Source organism: Lynx rufus, unplaced genomic scaffold (assembly GCF_022079265.1).
Source record: "Lynx rufus isolate CCGP_SWC_20201006 ecotype Redwood Valley unplaced genomic scaffold, mLynRuf1.p SCAF_3, whole genome shotgun sequence".
Classification (NCBI taxonomy): Eukaryota; Metazoa; Chordata; class Mammalia; order Carnivora; family Felidae; genus Lynx; species Lynx rufus.
In genome coordinates this window covers 129511430-129531590 of record NW_025814845.1, presented here as the reverse complement: position 1 = coordinate 129531590, position 20161 = coordinate 129511430, and the positions used below count along the sequence as shown (strand labels likewise).

General features: G+C 43.7%; 1 protein-coding gene across 1 annotated transcript in view; it reads left to right on the top strand.

Moving 5' to 3' along the window:
• The first annotated feature begins 305 nt into the window (after positions 1-305).
• The window catches only part of DCHS2 (dachsous cadherin-related 2), a 251423-nt gene continuing 231567 nt past the window's right edge, over positions 306-20161 (top strand). Inside the window, exon 1 of the mRNA XM_047091507.1 lies at positions 306-2324. Coding sequence (XP_046947463.1) covers positions 306-2324 — 2019 coding nt within the window. The remainder of the gene's footprint in view (positions 2325-20161) is intronic.

Below are 20161 nucleotides of genomic sequence, written 5' to 3'. Positions count from 1 at the left end.
AAAGGAATAAAAGGAGAGAGAAAAAGAGATGAGACTCATTGAAAGCAATCCAGGGGCTGAGGAGGTGGCTGCAGCGGCAGAGGCAGCTAGCGCTTCCCTGTCTGCGTGAGCGGCAGGCGGAGGACGTTTTCACCAGTTGCAGCCTGAACCTCGGGAACTCCTGGGTCTGTTGGTTTGCCAAACAAAGTCTTTTTTTTTTTTTTTTTTTTCTTTCGCCCAGACACTGAAGAGGCTCCTGGATTTTTCTGCCAGCCCTCCACAAGCTGGCAGTTACCCGGGAGCCTTCCCCAGGAGCTGGCGGAGAAATGAGCCCTTCTGGGAGGAGGATGGGCAAAGGGCACCGGCAGCGGGGGGCTCCGGCCACGAGGCGCCTTCCGATGCCAGGGAGGAGAGGGTCGCCCCGTGGGCTGCCGGGCGGCGGCGGCGGCGCCACGGGGGCTCAGCGCTTCCTGCTCGGGCTCTTCTTGCACGCGTGGCTCTGGGCGGCTTCGGGCTCATCTGCCCAGGTGTTCAACCTCAGCCTTTCTGTGGACGAAGGACTTCCTCCGGACACTCTAGTAGGAGACATCCGCGCCGGGCTGCCCGCTGCACAGCAGCAGGAGGCGGGCGGCTTCTTTCTATCCGAGGATTCCGATGACTCACCACTGTTGGACGACTTCCACGTGCATCCGGACACCGGCATCATCCGCACAGCGCGGTGCCTGGACCGCGAGCAGCGGGACCACTACAGCTTTGTGGCCGCCACGCTGCTGGGAGCCGTGGTGCAGGTGGAGATCCTGGTCAACGACGTGAACGATCACTCCCCCAGCTTTCCCCGCGACTCCCTGCAACTCGACGTTTCCGAGCTCAGCCCTCCAGGTACCGCCTTCCGCCTGCCAGGTGCCCACGACCCGGACGCCGGCCTGTTCAGCACTCAGGGCTACACCTTGGTGCAACCGTCCGCCCTTCCCGAGGACCCCGCGGGACCGTTCTTCCAGTTGCGCTACGGAACTCCCGGGTCACCGCCGTCGCCACCGTTGTCGTCGCCCCTGGAGCCCCTGGACCTGGTGCTGCTGCGGCGTTTGGACCGGGAGGCGGTGGCTGCGCACGAGCTGCAGATCGAGGCATGGGACGGCGGCCGCCCGCGGCGCACGGGCCACCTGCGTGTGGAGCTGCGCGTGCTGGATGAGAACGACAACCCCCCGGTCTTCGAGCAGAGCGAGTACCGCGCCGCCGTGCGGGAGGACGCTCGGCCGGGAGCCGAGGTCTGTCGCGTTCGCGCCACCGACCGTGACCTGGGGCCCAATGGCCACGTGTACTACAGCATCCGCGCCCGGCAGGCGCTCTGGCCACTGGGCGATGCGGCCTACTTCGCCGTGGAGGAGCTGAGCGGCGTGGTGCGGGTGCAGAGGCCGCTGGACCGCGAGGCACAGGCCTGGCACCAGCTGGTGATAGAGGCCCGCGACGGAGGGGCCGAGCCCGAGGTCGCCACTGTGCGCGTGTCCATCGCGGTGCTGGACGTGAATGACAACCCGCCCGCCATTCACCTGCTCTTCCTTACCGAGGGTGGGGCGGCGCGCGTTTCCGAGGGCGCGGCCCTCGGCGACTACGTGGCTCGAGTCTCCGTGTCCGACGCGGACGGGGATCCCGAGCAGGAAGAGGAGGCCATCGGGGAACCCGGCGTGGGCCTCGGAAGCGGAAGCATCTCGTTGTCCTTGGAGGGCGGAGATGGAGCCTTCGCGCTGCGCTCTGGTGGCTCCCCGGGGGTATTTTTCCTTTGCGTCGAGGGGCCCCTGGACCGTGAGAGCCGCGACCTGTATGATTTGCGACTGGTGGCCACGGATGCGGGCTCCCCGCCGCTGAGCACCGAGGAAACGCTGCTGCTCCGGGTCGCCGACCTCAACGACCAGCCGCCTCTCTTCAGCCGGGAGCATTACCTGGCCTCCGTGTCAGAGGCCGCGGCCCCCGGCACGGCGGTGGTGTGGGTCAGCGCCTCTGATGCGGACGAGGCTGGCACCGACCACGCCCGGCTGCGCTACGCACTGGTCCACCTTCCCGTTCACTGCAACCCGGAAGGTGTGTGGCCTGCAGCGGAGTGCGGACCGTCCTTCACTATTGATCCTGAAAGCGGCGTGATCAGCACCATCCGGAGTCTGGACCGAGAGGTCCAGGAGGCAGTAGAGTTGAGAGTGGTAGCCCAGGACCTCGGAGAACCCCCACTCTCTGCCACCTGCCTGGTGAGCATCACCGTGGACGATGTGAATGACAACGAGCCCATCTTCAGGAGGCAGGTGTACAACGTCACCCTTGCGGAGCATGCCCCAGTTGGACACTGCTTTTTGCAGGTGAGTGCGTCATGCTTCTGGATCAACCTCTGGATTCCAGGAAGGCCTGGGAAGGGAGGTCAAGATTAAGTCTATCCAGGGAAGGAACATTGTGACGTAGGTGGTTGTATCCTGGCTCCAAAGCAAGGGGGTATGAACTCCAGTTCTTCCTCTACAGTGAGATGAATGGCACCTTCTGGGCACCTAACTTTGCTGTCAGGGGCTTGCACTGTATGGGCTCTAAGGTCCTTTCTACTTCACATATTTGGATCCTGATTTTGCTTAAAGAATCCCAGTTTCCTTTGTGCAGGATATGTGCTCCCACATGGATTTGGGAGGAACCACTCACTCCCAAACAGTATGCAAATGGCAGTGTCTCATATTTTTGAGCATCACTGTGTGGCATCTTAGGGAAATAAAGGGATCCTCAAAAAAAATTTTCTTTTCAAATACAGTGCCTACCTTTAGACATTGAAACTGATTGAGTAACCATTTCCAGAGTTTTCTTACACGTTTTCCTACCTTCGTTTAGAGGCTTACAAAAGCTAGTTGAGGACAGTAAGTCATTTTTTTTTTAAATCAGCTGTGAGTTGAGTTCCTTCAGGACTCTGAGAAGTAGTGGGGCTCAGTTATAAAATAGGGACTCTATACCTTGCTTTTTGGAGATTCGGATCTCTCCTTTACCTTCAGAATGTTGTGATTTGGCCCCTTCTAGCACCATCTTTATTGCTTCAAATTTCCTTTTCTCTTCCCTTCCCTTCCCTTCCCTTCCCTTCCCTTCCCTTGCCTTCCCTTGCCTTCCCTTCCCTTCCCTTCCTTTCCCTTGCCTTCCCTTCCCTTCCCTTCCCTTCCCTTCCCTTCCCTTGCCTTCCCTTCCCTTCCCTTCCCTTCCCTTCCCTTCCCTTCCCTTCCCTTCCCTTCCCTTCCCTTGCCTTCCCTTCCCTTCCCTTCCCTCTTCACTTCTTTCTTATTGAAGTATAGTTGACACACGTTACACTAGTTTCAGGTGAACAACAAGTGATTTGACAAACTGTATACATTATGCTATGTTCACAAGTGTAGCCACCATCTGACGCTCTACAACACTATTACAAAACCATTGACGATATTCCCTATGTGGTACATTTTATCCCCAGGACGTCTACACTCCGTAGTTAGAAGCCTGTATTCCCATTCCCTTTCACCCATTTTGCCCATCTCCCCATCCACCTCCCCTCTGGGTGGGAATTTAAATAGGTGCACCCAATGTGAACACTGTATAGAGGTTCCTCAAAAAAGTAAAAATAGAATTAACATATGATCCAGTACCGGGTAAAGAAAATGAAAACCCTAAATAGAAAAGATGTATGTACCCCTATGTTTATTGCAGCATTATTTATAATAGCCAAGATATGGAAGCAACCTAAGTATCCATCAATAGATGAATGGATAAAGAGGATGTGTTACACACACGCACACACACACACAGTGGAATATTATTCAGCCATAAAAAGAATGAGATCTTGACCTTTGTGACTACATGGGAGAACCTAGAAGGTATTATGCTAAGTGAAAGAAGTCAGACAGAACAAGATACCATATGATTTCATTTATATGTGGAATCTCAAAAAACAAAACAAAGAAAGCAGAAACAGACCAATTTCCAATTTCTTATCTGATTTGAGATAAACCAGATTTCTAAGATTGATTTATTTACTCCAAGATAACTTGAATAAATACATACAGCCTAGAAGGCTAACTGGTGAGTGAACCTCTAAAGCTTTATTTAGTTCTCAGGCTGGGTTATTTTAAGATCTCTATTGTTTATTTCCTGGTTCTCAGGGGAGTAGGGCCTTAACTTTTGTAGGTTGTGTCTCAAATAATAACCTTTAGATAACCAGGATGCTACTATATTATAAAAATGAATTTCATGACTGCTTCTATTTTTTTAATCCTTTGGATCTGTGGGCGATAATAATCTCCATTTCTTTCCCTAGCATGATTGGCAGTTCTCTGAGTTGCTAGGTTATTCAAAGAAGGCTTGAGAATCAATTAATGCTTGCTGTTGAAACAGACAAATCCACAAATGTCAGTGAGTACCACAGTGAAAGTTTATCTACTTGTCAAGCAAATTTTGATACAATGCAAGTTGGCTGGTCTTCCTCCATTCAAGGTAGGGCCGGGCCTGGGAGTGAGTGACTTAGATCCCGTCCACCAGTGTTCCATTGGCCAGAACTCAGCTATGTGACCTCAGGTGTACCCCAAAGGAGGCTGACGAATGTAAAGGAGTACATGGATGCCAGCGTGCACTGATCCTTTCTGCCATGGATTTCTAAAAATGAAGTCATAATAAGTGAGAGGTTGGACTTGATGATTTCTAAGATTTCTTCCATCTGGAAGACCTTGAGGATCTTGGTATGAAACAGTACAACTTGGCTGCATTTGAAGGAAAATAAGCAGGGTGGATTAATTGCGATTCCTTTGATTAAAACCTGTCTTTTCTAAAATTGTGAGATGATTCTGCCGTGAGGTGTGTTTATCCCATTATTATGATTCAGATCTATTAGGTGAGCTGAACTTGGCTCAAGTGTAGGACTGCATCTCCAATTGCAAAAAAAAAACCTTTCCTGTTTGCCAAATATTGCTGTAAATAGTATTAAATCGTGCTAATTAGAATTTCTGGAAATTCCAGTGATGTAGCCCCTCAACATTGCAGAAACCGTCTTACTCCCTGGGTTCTCTGGTGGCCTTTCTCCAGCAGCTGTGAGAGCGTCCTGTGTTCTGTAAGCCCCTGCGGTCTCTGTCCCCTGCCTTCGAGGTGGGCCCCCCCAAGTTGTCTTCCATCTGTTTTATATCTTTACTCTAGATCTTTTGTTGTTTTTTAAGTTTATTTGTTTATTTTGAGAGTGAGAGAGAGGGGGCACGCATGTGAGTCGTATGCGAGCGGGGAGAGGGCAGAGAGAGAGGGAGAGAGAGAATCCAGACACATTGGCAGCATGGAGCCTGATGCTGGGTTGGAACTCACGAACCATGAAATCATGACCTGAGCTGAAACCAAGAGTTGGACACTTAACCAACTGAGCCCCCCCGTGCCCTTCAATCTTTCTGTATATCACTTTATAAAAAGGAACCTTCTCAGCCACACTTTGGGTCTCATGGCCTCTTTCCCACAGGGCTTTAATTCCATTATACCAATTCTTACAACCCTGCCTTCTTTCTGTTGCTCTCCATCAGTTTTCTCCCTTTAGACTGAATAGCTCTCAATTCTCCTTTGTCAGAATCAAACAAAAACAAAATGGAAGCAACAGGAAAAAAAAAAGTTCTTTCCTATATTCCCTGTAAGGGAATAATACCGTGTCATCTAATGAAACAAATCCTTGAACCTTCAGGGTGTCTTTGGAGGTCACCCCATATCACGGATCCTTGCGGTTCTTCCACTCTTATTACTGCTCCTGCTGCGACCACAGTGCTGACCATCCTCCTGTCCCCCATGTAGCCTGAATCCTTTTATAGTCTCATACCCAGATCGGAACTTTACAAAGACTTTAAGCGTGGACATGACAAAGGGATTTAACACAGAGTACAAGAACCTGTAGCAGCCTGAGATAGGTGACCTCTGTTCCCAAAGGGTTTTCACAACCTCGCAGGCACTTGCCTGGATTCCTCATTCCTTACTCTCCACTGTCCTCTACGTGTCCTTCTTAACAACCCGCCTCTCAAGAGCTCCTTTCAGTATCTCTTTATGGTTAAGGCAGAGAGAGATTTCTACTCTGCAGGCACTCAAGGGTTTCCTCCCGAGACTCAGTGTCTGGCCCAAAAGATTCTCTTTTCCCTCAGATTACTGTCAAAAAGACTAACTGCAAACGCCAGGCAAGACCCCCCACTTTCCACTCCATGCCAAGCACAGTGAGGTGAGCTGTGCTCCCAGCCTTTATGTCCGGCATTTATACCTGACTCACAGAAGTGAAGGCTGTTGTCTCAGGCTTCCTCAAATATCATTACTGTGTTCATTCACTAATTCATTTGTTTAATCAAACAGCAGCAGTCACTGAATAAGCACAGCATTCCACAAACAAATATTTATTGAGTACCTCTTACATGCCAGGAACTGGTCTTAGTGCTGAGGACGTAGCAGTGACCCAACCGGGCAGGGTCCCTGTGCTAACGGAGCGCCCAGTGGGGTGCTGTCTCCTTCCCTCCACTGCCAGTCCTCTGGAAGGAAGGACGGATGCCCCTTCCTCATGCTGAGCATTCCGTAGCCCCCTGTTCTGACTTGCCCTCATCATTGTACTAAATCCTGTCTTTCAAAAGGCAGCTGTTTTTTTTTTTAATTTATTTTTATTTTATTTTTTATTTTTTAAAATTTACATCCAAATTAGCATAGAGTGCAACAATGATTTCAGGAGTGGATTCCTTAGTGCCCCTTACCCATTTATCCCATCCCCCCCTCCCACAACCCCTCCAGTAACCCTCAGTTTGTTCTCCATATTTATGAGTCTCTTCTGTTTTGTCCCCCTCCTTGTTTTTATATTATTTTTGTTTCCCTTCCCTTATGTTCATCTGTTTTGTCTCTTACAGTCCTCATATGAGTGAAGTCATATGATTTTTGTCTTTCTCTGACTCATTTTACTTAGTATAATACCCTCCAGTTCCATGCACGTAGTTGCAAATGGCAAGATTTCATTCTTTTGGATTGCCGAGTAATACTCCATTGTATATATGTACCACATCTTCTTTATCTATTCGTCCATCGATGGACATTTGGGCTCTTTCCATACTTTGGCTATTGTTGATAGAGCTGCTATAATCATGGGGGTGCATGTGTCCCTTCGAAACAGCACACCTGTATCCCGTGGATAAATGAAAGGCAGCTGTGTTTTTAAATTTAAATCCAGTCAGCTTTTCTTAATCATAAAGCATTTCTGACTGTGGCCCGCTTCCTCTTTCTTGAATGCCGCCTCTTCTTTCATCTTACTACCTTCTTTTCGTGTCTCCCTCTTGCCAGTTCCTCCTTTTTCCTCTTGTGACACCCGGCTCTGTGATGGAGGCACTTCCGGGGGTCTGACTTCCTCTCACATCTACCCGCTTCCTACACTTTCTTCTATATATTCCCAGATCTTCTTTTTTTTTCTTTTTCCTCTGTCTATAGGATGGAAACTTCTCTTATAAACTCACATTTAACATTTTCCTACCTTGTATACATCTCCACCTGGATATATAGTTTTGGCAACTCAGATCTAACATTTCCCAGATCAAAGTCATTTCCCTTCTAGTACTAGCTTCTTCCTTCCTTCCTTCCTTTCCTTCTTTCTCTTTCTTTCTTTCTTTCTTTCTTTCTTTCTTTCTTTCTTTCTTTTAGTTTTTAAAAAAATATTTATTTTCTTTCTTTCTTTCTTTTAATTTTTTGGAAAATGTTTATTTATTTTTGAGAGAGAGAGACAGAACGCAGGCAGGGGAGGAGCAGAGAGAGGGGGCGCAGAATCCGAAGCAGGCTTCAGGCTCTGAGCCGTCAGCACAGAGCCCAACGCGGGGGCTTGAACCCACAGACCCCGAGAGCATTACCTGAAGTCAGATGCTTAAAGCCACCTGGGTGCCTCTAGCTTCTTTCTTTCTTAACTTGTGTTCATTAGCTCCTTTTTGAAACTTTCCCGTTTTTGTTAGTGTGTCCTTTCCACAGACGTGTTTGTGTGTCTGTGTGTGTGGATTTGCTGTTTGTTGGAGTGGTTGTGTCTTGTATTGTGGAAAAGTAAAGCACCAGGGTAAAAAGCAAGATCACATCTCAAACCCATCAGTTGGGTAAAAAGCAAGGCTTGAGATCCCAGCCTGGGGCCGTGGGAGGGGGAGCATCTGGTGTGCTTGTTTGCTTGAACTCGGGGTCTGACTTTGAGGATCCTGTCTAGGAGGGTGCCCGGGCAGTGGACATTAAAGATGGTATCTGCCTCTGGGAAGACACTGAAGGATGGGAGGGGATGCTTCCTACAAAGCTCCATGAACCGGAAAGGGCTAAACTGTATCTTGTTTTGGATTCATTATATCTTTTAGGGTTATTTCCTTTAAAAAACTTTTTTTATAATGTTTTATTTATTATTTAATTTTGAGAGAGAGAGAGACAGAGACAGAGACAGAGAGACAGAGCACAAGTGGGGCTCCAGGCTCTGAGCTGTCAGCACAGAACCTAACGTGGGGCTCGAACCCACGAACCTGAACAGGGGGGATCATGACCTGAGCCAAAGTCTGAAGCTCAACCAACTGAGCCACTCAGGCACCCCTCTAGGCATATCTTAAATGCCACTTTCTCCCACTAAATGTTATCTGGTATGTCCCACTCTTTTCTTAATGTTCTTTGTAGTGCTACGGTTGTTTACTTGTATTAGTAAAACAGTGTAAGTACCTTGTGGGGCTGCAGTTCAATGGTATTTGAATCCCCTGTAATACTCGGTGTCCTCTATCTAATGTATTAGGAGATCAGTAACTTTTTTGAATTGTATTGAAGAGCTACATCGTGAAAACAAAAGCTAAGTAAGAGTTACTACTGGTTAGAGCTTTTACTTTTTAATTGTTCACATTTTATCTGAGTGTGTATTATTTGTATTTTAAAGTTTATTTCCTCTGTGAAGTTTATCGTTGGTCCTCTGGAATTTTGTGGCCTGCATTACGTTGCTTATCCCTCACTTTACTACTACTATACCCTTATTGTTGACCTTGCATGCGTGCTTACATACTTACATAGTGTAGACAAGCTTTGATGGTCATATAATTGTATCACCCAATATGATTGTCCTCTTCTGGCTCTTTTCTTTGTTTCATTTATTTGTTTTGCATTTTTTCCCTTCTTGCTCTCAAAAATGGACCTATCCTGTCTGCACACATGCATTGAAAGCATGTGAGATTTCCCACAGCAATCTCAGTTGTCTCTAGGACGTGTCTAGATCACCTGCCAACTGTCATCTTCCCTGATTATCGGACTCCTGCTGGCCTTGTACCTTAGTTCCCAGCATGTGCTGTATATGCCTCTGGCTTTGCTCTGATGACCTGTTTTAAGCACTTGAGATCAACTGTAAAATTCTCTTCTGGGCTTCATTTTCATTCCTCTCCTCTTCTTTCCCCACACAAGTGCTACCCAAGACCCATCAGCTGGCTTTACTTCCTTTCCCTTTTTCTTGCTTGGAAAAGGTGATCAGATAACATGTTTGGATATGTTATAGGAATGGTATTGCCTAGAATCTGTGGATGTATCTCTAGTTAAAGTTAATGTATAACTTGCCAGTAATTTGTGTAGTTTTTGGTTGTATAACTAAAATAATGACGTGGTAGAGAGTTCATAGCTTTGAAGATTAAAATTAGGTTGCATGCAGTGATGAAAACCAGACAGACTATGGGGCCAGAGTCCCTGGATTTGAATCTCAGTTCCACTACTTACTAGCAGTGTGATCTTGGGCACTGTGCCTCAGTTTCCTCCTCTGGAAAATATGAATAACAGCATCAGTGTCAACTTGGAAGAGTTTTTGTGTGAATAATGAATTAATACATGTTTGCTTAGAACAATGCTTGATTCATAGTAAGTACTCAATACATATTATATATTATTATATGTTAGTAAGACTTCTAGAGATGGTGAGGAAAACTGTTTTGCCTGATATAGCAATCAGTAATTAAAAATGACATTTCAGAGGTGGGTGCCTGGGTGGCTGAGTCAGTTAAGCATCTGACTCTTGATCTTGGCTCAGGTCATGATCTCATGGTTCGTGAGTTCGAGCCCCTTGTCGGTCTCTGCACTGGCAGTGTGAGGAGACTGCTTGGGATTCTCTTTCTCCCTCTCTCTCTGCCCACCCCTTCCCCACTCACGCACACTTTCTCTCTCAAAATAAATAAATAAACTTTAAAAAGTGACATTTCAAATAAAGAGTCTCTTGCACTAAAGATGGAAGAAGGTGCAGAAATAGATTTAAATTGTGTATCGGATTTTAGCTAGATGTGTATGTTTCTAGCAATGAAAGCAGGAATCTGTTGCACTTAATTTGGATGCTTGTAACATCTCCTTATGGGTCTATAGATTCCTACTTGTCTTTAGGAAGGTTCAGATGACCTCTCAATAACAGTCCTTCCAACCCACACCCCCAGAAAGCACTGTGAAGGTCTTAGAGAGACTAGGCAATGTGATAGAAGTCTGGTGGTGAAGGCCTCAGCACAGTGGATCATGATTCCTCATGGGTTCACCTCAAGGGTGCTAACCCCACACTGAGACTCCATGAGACTCCATGACCCCTCTCAGGTGTGCAGGGAATGATTCTTGTCTATGGATTGTCTTTTGTTCTGTTTATCAGTTATTACTCTTTGGAGCCTTTTATTGGGAAAGCATGGAGCAAGATGGCACTGGACTTAGAATACCTTGGTTCCGACTTTGACTACACCACTATCTCTACTGACTTCTCTGGCCAGTTCCTCATCCACGAAATGTGCATTAGTCATATATACATTATGAGAAATAGACTCACACAATTATAGAGACAGAGATTTCCCACAATTCCGTAATCTGCTGTCTGCAAACTGAGGACACAGGGAAACCTGTGGTGTAATTGAATCCAGGTCTGAAGGCCTGTGAACCAGGAGAACTGATGGTGTGAGTGCCAGTCAGAGGGCAGAAGAAGACTGGGGTCCCAGCTAAGACAGTCAGGCTCATCCTTTCTCTTCCTTTTTGTCCTTTTCAGGCCTTCAGTGGATTGGATGATGTTCACTTGCTTTGGGGACAGCATTCGGCTTTATATGTACTATGGTAATATATACTATGTGGTCGAAAGTGGTTGGTGCAGGAAGAGTTAAGGGCCTTTGCAGGTGAAAGGTTCTTTGTGCAGTGGATCAGGATGGAGGTTTCACTAGATGTGGACCTTCTGGGGAGTCCTCTGCCTTCTTTTGTGATGTTTTTATTTACAGACTTGTCTTGGATGCATTCTATTGTAACTATGCATTTTTGTTTTGCATAAAAAAGTGTAATGCATTCCTAGGCATCATCACTTCCAAAAGAGAATCATTCAGGATGGATTTCTTTTTAGTTTTTTTAATATTTATTTATTTATTTATTTATTTATTATTATTATTTTAATTTTTTTAACGTTTATTTATTTTTGAGACAGAGAGAGACAGAGCATGAACGGGGGAGGGGCAGAGAGAGAGGGAGACAGAATCGGAAGCAGGCTCCAGGCTCTGAGCCATCAGCCCAGAGCCCGACGCGGGGCTCGAACTCACGGACCGCGAGATCGTGACCCGGGCTGAAGTCGGACGCTTAACTGACTGAGCCACCCAGGCGTCCCTATTTATTATTTTTGAAAGAGAGAGAGACAGAGTACGAGCGGGGGAAGGGCAGAGAGAGAGAGGGAGGCACAGAATCCAAAGCAGGCTCCAGGCTCTGAGCTGTGAGCACAGAGCCTGACGTGGGGCTCGAACTCATGAACGGTGAGATCATGACCTGAGGTGAAGTCGGACGCTCAACCGACTGAGCTACCCAGATGCCCCAGGATGGATTTCTTAAAGTTGTGATCAGTAAGATTTCCTTTCTCTGAGGATTGAAATCCGGCAACAAATTAATTTTATTACCACCTCAACACCAGACATACTAATGAGCCCCTTGCCTTCTAAATTATAAATTAAAAGTGAGCAACTATAGAAGTAATTTATATTTTCATAGCCCATTAGGGAAATTAAGCTAGATCATTTTCACAAATGCCAGGTTACTTCTTGAAATATTACTGAATTAAAATTTGCATTTAAAAGGATTTTGTGCTTTATGGCACAGGTAGATCAGGTGAACATCATAGCAGATATCAATTTTAATTAAAACTCTATTTAGGATTGCATAGTCCATGTGACGGTAGTATGAATTAGAATAACTGTGGTGTGTGTGGTTCCTATAGTGAAGAAATGAGAAGAGATAGTCCATAAAGGACTTACAGTGTTTGTCTAGAGTTTGGCCTTTGTTACGGAAGCAAACAAGAGAGATGGCAGGGTTTTGACGAGAGATTGACATGTGTAAAGCAAGGTCATAGGAATTAATAAGATTAATTCCAGATTAATAAGAAGCAAGGAGGAAGAAGGAGGCAGGAGACGAGGTAAGAGAGTCCCCAGACTCTTGTAATAATCCCTGTTCAGCCCTGAGGGCCTGAACCACGGGAGTGGAGGCATAATGGAAGGTATGACCTTAAAGGAAGACTAGGTACCACTTGAATAAGAAGTGAAGGGAGAGGTAATGGAGGAAGTAAAAGTTGGTGCTGTATGTTCAGTCTGGTTAGTCAGAGGAATAGGAAAAGCTGGAGGTGAGAGTTTTGAGGGGAAGATGCTCACTCGGTCAGGTGTTTGGTAATTTGAGTACGGATTCATGGCGAGTAGTCCAGGAAAAGATGTCTCGATGGCTATTTAGCTATTCAGAACTAAGTGCAGAAGAGCCGCCAGAGGTTGGAGATAGAAACTTGGAAGTCATTTATGTAGAGGTGATAACCAAAGCCGTGGAAATAGAAGCGAGGATACTGAGAGAAGAGTCCATGGCTGAAGATGCTGGCTGGGACAAGGGTCTTGCCATTCATATGTGGTGGGAGGGCAGGTCTCTGTGAGGCTGTTTTGTTTTCTTGATCTCCTCAGCCCAGTGGACCAGAGCCCAGAGAGACGGATGGCAGCTTACCCTGTTCTCTGAGCTCCTCCGCAATGCCTTGAATTACTCAGCATCCCTCTCCATGCTCCCAGGCATTAAGTAAGGCACATGTTACCTGGCTCTGCTATTCTCTTCTCCCTTGTCCTTCTTTCTTACAGACCTCCTCGTCAGTCCTCCATATGCATTTTAGCCATTTTTGTCTCTATTATAGCTTTCGCCATTCTGCCAAACCGGTCTTCCATTTTCCCATTTCGCCCAGTATTGATATCTTTTGTTACTTCTACTCCAGGAACCCTATCCTGCAGTCATACTCTATTAACCTAGAATCATCCAGAACTGCTCCACCTTTGAAATCTCAGCTGTGTATCCCAGTCTCTGATCAGAACCTCCTAGCATGTCCACTCTCTGTCTTTGATTTAATTTACTTTTTGAACCTATATATTTTTTCTAGGCCCCTTCTCTTCCATTTCTTTCTTTAGATATCAGCCCCCTCCTTGCTTTAGTTCCTGTATCCAGCCAGGATTCCTGAGTGCACCCTACTAACCCTTGCTCTTCTAGACCTGTGCACGTAATCCTGATGGTGGATCGGTCTAGCTGTATGCTCCCCCACCTCATATTTGCACCAGGGAGCACTGCTGGAGTAATTCTGAGTGATGGTCAGTTCCGTTGTAAGTGGCTGCAGTCAGCTGGGCCCTCAGTACTGCTGGGCAATCTTTTCTTCGCCTGGCATCTCCCCCACAACTTCACTCTCTTTCAGGATCACATCTTGCTCCTTTTCTCTTCACAGGTAATCATGCCTTCTACTCCGTAGAATCCAGAAGGTGAAAACTCACTTGTGTTTTGCCTCCCGCTATCAGACTTTCTTGTCTCTGTGCCATCCAGTCCCCAAGGACTAGGGGTTCTCCAGTGGCCAAATCAAGCCCAACCATGGCTTCTCCACATTTCACTTTCTCCATCTTACTATTTTTTTTTAAAGTTATTTATTTTTGAGAGAGAGAGAGAGAGAGAGAGAGAATGATCAGGGGAGGGACAGAGAGAGAAGGAGATACAGAATCCAAAGCAGGCTCCAGGCTCTGAGCTGTCAGCACAGATCCCAATGCGGGGGTTGAACCCACGAACGGTGAGATAATGACCTGAGCCTAAGTCAGACGCTTAACCGACTGAGCCACCCAGGTGCCCCTAACCTCTTCCATCTTTCCTAACATTGCTTGTCATTGGTACCCTTTCTCCTCTATCTTTTACCCCTGCCTCTCTATTCTTTCCATCTCTTTAACATAGATGGTGCCTCTCCTATTGTTTGCAGTATTTACAAACCAAATCTATGGGCATCTTGCTCCTGTTTGCTCAACTTCCTTCCTCAGTACCCTGTAATAATGGTGTCTGGGACCTGTTGGCCCATGTCTTCTTGGACCTGGCCATATGTTAAGAGCCCTTTCCCACTTGAAGAAAGATTCTGGAAATTTCTACTACTGTCTTGTTTAGTGTCCGGTATCCCTTGATGATAGATTCAGTACCCGTAGAGCTAAAGTGGTCTTCTTCAGCATCGACTAGTGTAATGAAGTTGTGAAGAAAATGTAGTTGCTAGAGTGTAAGAAATGACAGGGAAGATTTATTATTGCCTGTTTATGGAATATTATATCCTGTAGTTGATTGAAGCCATTAACCAGTATCTTTCATAGGAGAACAAAGGATTGAATCAGTTAAGAAAAGATACTCTATTGAACAAACAAAAATGCCTTAGTCTTGATTACTGTCTAAATAATCTCACTACTTTTACCTTTTCACTCCATGGATTTTGGGCGTACTAACCCTGCTCTGTGTATGCTGTAGGACATTGTGTCTTTCCTTCTCAACAATTCTGTTTTAAATTTCCTTTTAAAAATTCCACAATATTAACCTCATTTCAAATTTTGCCATTTTTCCCCGTAAAAATGCAGAGCCTTAGATTGCCCACCGATGAAGTATGTGGAGCCTCTTTAGCCCTCGTTATTTCCAGGAGTCCTTGAGTTGAAGAGAGGAAGAATGATCTCGTAGATAAAAGTAGGTCCTTTGGAGCCAGGCAGAACTAGGTTTAAATTTTAACTCTGTCCCTTAGTAGATTGACTTGGAGCAGGTTGCCAAGCCTTCGGAAGCCTAAGTTTTCTCATTCGCTAAGGAGGAATGATAGGAGAGGATCTACCTAAAAAGCAATTGTGGGGACTAAATGACGTGATGGATGTCCAGAGCATAGAGCAGCGCCTGGCATGTGGTAAATTCCCAGGGAAGTTTATTAGCGCAGCTTCATTTGTGTTTGATCAAACTGAGAAGGTAAGTGAGACTAGAAGAAACAAATATCAGCCTTTTGTTTTAAAAACGTCAGTGACTAGTCCTGTTAAATGACTAGAAATATGATCCTGAGCCTCAAATGACATTCTAGGAAAGTGCCCTGACGCAACTATTATGTAGCGTTTCAGTCCCAAATTGAGTCAGGTTCTTACCACTGAGAACCACAGGAGCCGTGGGAGCGGTGAGGAGACCTTGACCTTCTTGGTTTAAAGTAAAGAGTAGCCTGAGTAGCCTGTTCCTGACACTCTTCCATGGTTCACCTCTGCTCATACTTGCCAGTCTCATGGCCTTGACTCTGGCCACTTCTCTGGCTTTCCAAGGTCAAGCGCATACTTTAAGAAAAAGGCACCACCAGGTTTTGCTTTGCTGCCCCTGTCTCCTGAGATGTAAGCTGTCCGAGTGAAGGAGAGAAGTGTTGACTTCCTGGGATATGGCTGACTTTTGTCTCCATTTTCCAATTGATTGTCCCAGGAACTTCTCCTTCTTATTCAGGAGCAGAAGTAGGGCAAAGGGAAGAAGGGGATGCTTTGTGTTTTCTTTCAATTACAGTAACAAGGAACACCATCATTTGTAGTACCCTTTAATAAAAGTTTAGTGATACATACTACTTGAAGAGTTGACTGAAAGTACAATATGGTCACTGAGTGATTTTGAGTTATTTTATTTCTTGTAGGAAATTTACTAACAGAAAAAAGAAAGACATCAGTTAAAACTTATTTGGATACCTTCTTTGAGAAATCATTCCTTAAAAGTTCTTTTGCACATCAAAATAGGAGACTTATTGTTAAAATATTATTATAATTGGAATATTAATGGAAAACTTTTCAGTTGTATTTTAATGTGATGTGTGTTTATTTGGTATATTAAGATCAAGTAAATTATTTTTTATGCTTACTTTTAGAAATTGAAATTTATGTTTTCCATTTGAAATCATGGTAGTAATTTTTTTAATGTTTATTTATTTTGAGAGAGAGAGAGGGAGAGAGAGAGAGACTGAGCATGCACGCACATATGGGAGAGGGGCAGTGAGAAAAGGAGAGACAATCCCAAGCAGGCTCCATGCTGCCAGCACAAAGCCCAGTGGGAGGCCTGATCCCATGAACCTTGAGATCATGACCTGAGCTGAAATCAAGAGTTGGACACTTAAGTGACTGAGCCACACAGGTGGCCCCATGGTAGTGATTTTTAATTGTTGCATTTTTTGATGGTATTATTGGCTTATTGGTTCATACTAAATCCTCAGACAAGAAAAGACCATCCACTTGATGCTTTTGAGAAATATATTATGGCAAAAAACAAGGAAGACCTGTAGCATAGCTTTGTGTTCACAAAGATAGCAAAGAGAAAAGAACGAAACAGAACTTGAGGCAATTTCTGATCACTTTGGTTACTGACAGTTGATCCAAAAATTCTGTTCAAGAGATTGTTCTCTACCTTTAAAAGCTCTTTTGTTCCGATTATTCCGAGTGTTCTTTTGTTCTTCATTTAAATTAGCTGTGTAGAAATAGCCATTGTTATGGTTATATTTTCAAGAGATTAAATATTATTTCTAGCCTTACCATAAATGGACTTCAACACTATTTGATTTTTAACAGTTGTCTAGTAAGAAACTTCCCGTGTTGTATACTCTGCTTGATGTCTGCATTTGGAAACACAGAGGACGTTATTGTTTACACAGAGATTGACTTGTCTTGTTCTTAAGAAAGTCTGTTATAAAAGAACCAAGTCACGAGGTAAAAAGCAATCTAAGCATATGCACTGTTTACTTTCCTTTGAAGTATAGATTGTTTTAAGTACTGAACTGTTAAAAAAAATACAAAGGCTGTTCTGTTACATTACGCATAAACAAGAACACAATATTTCAGTGCTGGCAGATACTTTGTTTCCTGGACTCATCTTACAAGAATTTTTAGATGGTATTTTTCTTGTGTAGAATCTAATTGGCATGCTTATGTCTATTCCGTTTTCATTGCCTCTATCAGCGACCACTGACTGAAGAGAGGTGACAGGAAGTGATATTTATAAATTAATGTTTCACAGTACTTTAGGTAATTTGCTCATTTGCATTAAAAATATAGATTCTATGTATATTACAGTGTACTCCTCATACCATAAGATGAATTTGATAGGTTTATCTTGAGTCTTTTTAAAAAAAATTTTTAGTGTTTTTATGTAGTTTTGAAGGAGAGAGAGAGAAAGAGAGTGGGGGAGGAGCAGAGAGAGAGAGAGAGAGAGAGAGAATCCAAAGCAGGCTCCAGGCTCTAAGCTGTCAGCACAGAGCCTGACGCTGGGCTCGAACTCATGAACTGTGAGATCATGGCCTGGGCCGATGTCAGATACTTAACCGGCTGAGCCACCCAGGCACCCCATCACTTTTTTAAAGTATAAATTATCTTGAGTCTTGAATCTTAGTACATTTTAAAGGAAAGGCAGGTTTTTTTTGGAATGTGATAATATTGTTTTGCTGTATACACAGAGGAGCATGACTATGCTCTTATCCAAATTCATAATATCTTAAGAATACTTTGCTATTATTTCTCTAAATACATTTTAACATGTGAAGTGCAATTATTACTTTCATCTGTAATTGGTGAAGATAACTGTTCTATTTTCTTAAAATGAAAAAATTAGGCTTATTCCATGTATAAAGATGAATCTTTCTAGAGGCTGCTTTTCCTCTATTAAAATTTTTTTTTCTGCCTCATTCTTTCTATTCTTTGTTCTTGAGACTCCAAATACACATATGTTAAACCTTTTGATCTGATGCCTTGAGGTACTCTTCATTTTCCTTTTCAGTGATTTTCCTTCTGTTCTCCAGATCAGATGGTTTCTGTGGCTTTATTTTCAAGTTCACTGTATTCATATCCAATCTGTTGTTAAGCACATCCAACAATGTTTTTATTTTAGATGTTGTTTTACTCATTTTTAGAATTTCCATTTTGGTCTATTTTATTGTTTCTGTTTCTTTGCTGATATTCACTATCTTTTCATTCATTACCAGAGTAATGAATAATCTTCCACTATAATAGCTGCCTTACAGCCATTGTCTGTGAGTTCCAACATCTGGATCATCCTGGGTTGGCTTTTTTTTTTTTCTTTTCTATTGGGAATAAATCACATTTTCCTAGTTATTCATATGCTAAATAATTTGGCATTATATTCTAGACATTGTGTATATTATTGTGGAGATTCTGGATTCTGTTTTATTCTTCTGAATAGTATTGATATTTTTGTTTTAACAGGCAGTCAACTTGGTCAGACCAAAACTGCAAGCTCCTGGTGCCAATACAAATCTCAGTTCAGTTCTATTTTTTCTCACCTGGATTATTTACAATCTGCCCCACCCATGTGTAGTTCAGGGTCAGTGAGAGATTTGGGCAGAGTTTATATACAGAATTTGGGGCTTGCCTAGAGAGCTTTCTCTTATCTGGGATTTTTCTTTACACTTTCTAATGGCTATGGTTGCCTGAGTTCTGAGTTAAGGTTCTTCAGTTCAGAAAGAGTGTGTTTCTATTGGTGCGCTAGTCACCCCGAATGATGCCTTGACTGATACCTGTCCTGAGGCAATAAGCTAAAATAATAGTAATAGTAATAATAATAATAATAATAATAATAAATTACACTTAAAAATGGGAAACACATTTTATGTCAGTCCAGTCTTCCAATTTTTTTGACCCCTTGTGAATATCTGACTACTTGTATTCAGTTCCTGGAATCTTCAGCTATTTTTTTTTCTATCTTATTTAGAGTTTATGGTTGTTACATGCAAAAGATTAGGTGTTTTGGAGCATACTTGGTCATACCAGAAGCATAACTTCTACTCTTTCCTTAAACTCAAATTTCTATTAATTACCACGAGATTCAGATGAGTAAGGCTTACTGGTAAAAGCCTTTTGAAAATAAAGCCTATAGAATTGTGTTCTGTTTATATTAGATTATGACTGAGTAGCAGCTAGTGTGTTCAACTACAAGGTTTACTGATTCAGTGTTTCATACATTAATTAGTGTTAATTGTAATGAATGTTAACAGTTTGAAATCATTTAAGTGTACTTTAGTTTTACCTAGACTCAACAAATAATTTCATGTATTTATCATTCTATAATAATAATTGAACAAATTATGAAAATGTAGTAATAGAAGTCAACTTTATGAGTTAGCTGATAATATTTCCACCATTGGGTTTGGCTGAGAAACCAAGGAAAAATAACTCACAGTGACCCATTTGAGGAAAATCGGTTCTTTGCAAGCCCTGTCCAAATGCAACCAACCAGTGAGGCTCATTAAGACCAAGTTTTAAATACCATTCCAGATAATTTTTTAAATCTATTTTGCCCATATACGCATACCACCCCCCCCCCCCATCCCTGCCCTGGCAAACACTAGTTTGTCCTCTGTATTTAAGACTCTATTTCCTTGTCTCTTTTTTTTTCTTTGTTTTGTTTGAGAAACTTTTGTCTAAGTAGAAATTCATTTTGCTATGTTTCTCTTTTTGTAAGTTAAGGTTCTGAGCCCAAGCATGTCACAATTAACTTTTACTAAGTACATTGCCTTCTTATCATGTATCAGATAGAACCTGACATTTCCTTTGATGATTAGTTTCTTTCAAAATCATCTGTAACACAGATCTGATTATATTATTCATACTTTAAAGTCTTCACTGATGTTGCATTGGTTGTAAGATTAAGTTCAAAATCCTTCCTTAATCCATTCTGCCTGCCTTTCTTTCCTTGTTCCAAGTAACTTTCCACAATTCCTTCATATTTCACAAAATCACTAGGCTCCTTTTCACCTTAACCCTTCGCTCTGTGTTTTGGACTGAATGTTTGTTTCTGCACCTCCACCCCCCCCCCCAACTCCTGTGTTGAAGCCCTAACTCTCCAGTGTGATGGTACTTGGAGGTGGGGCCTTTGGGAG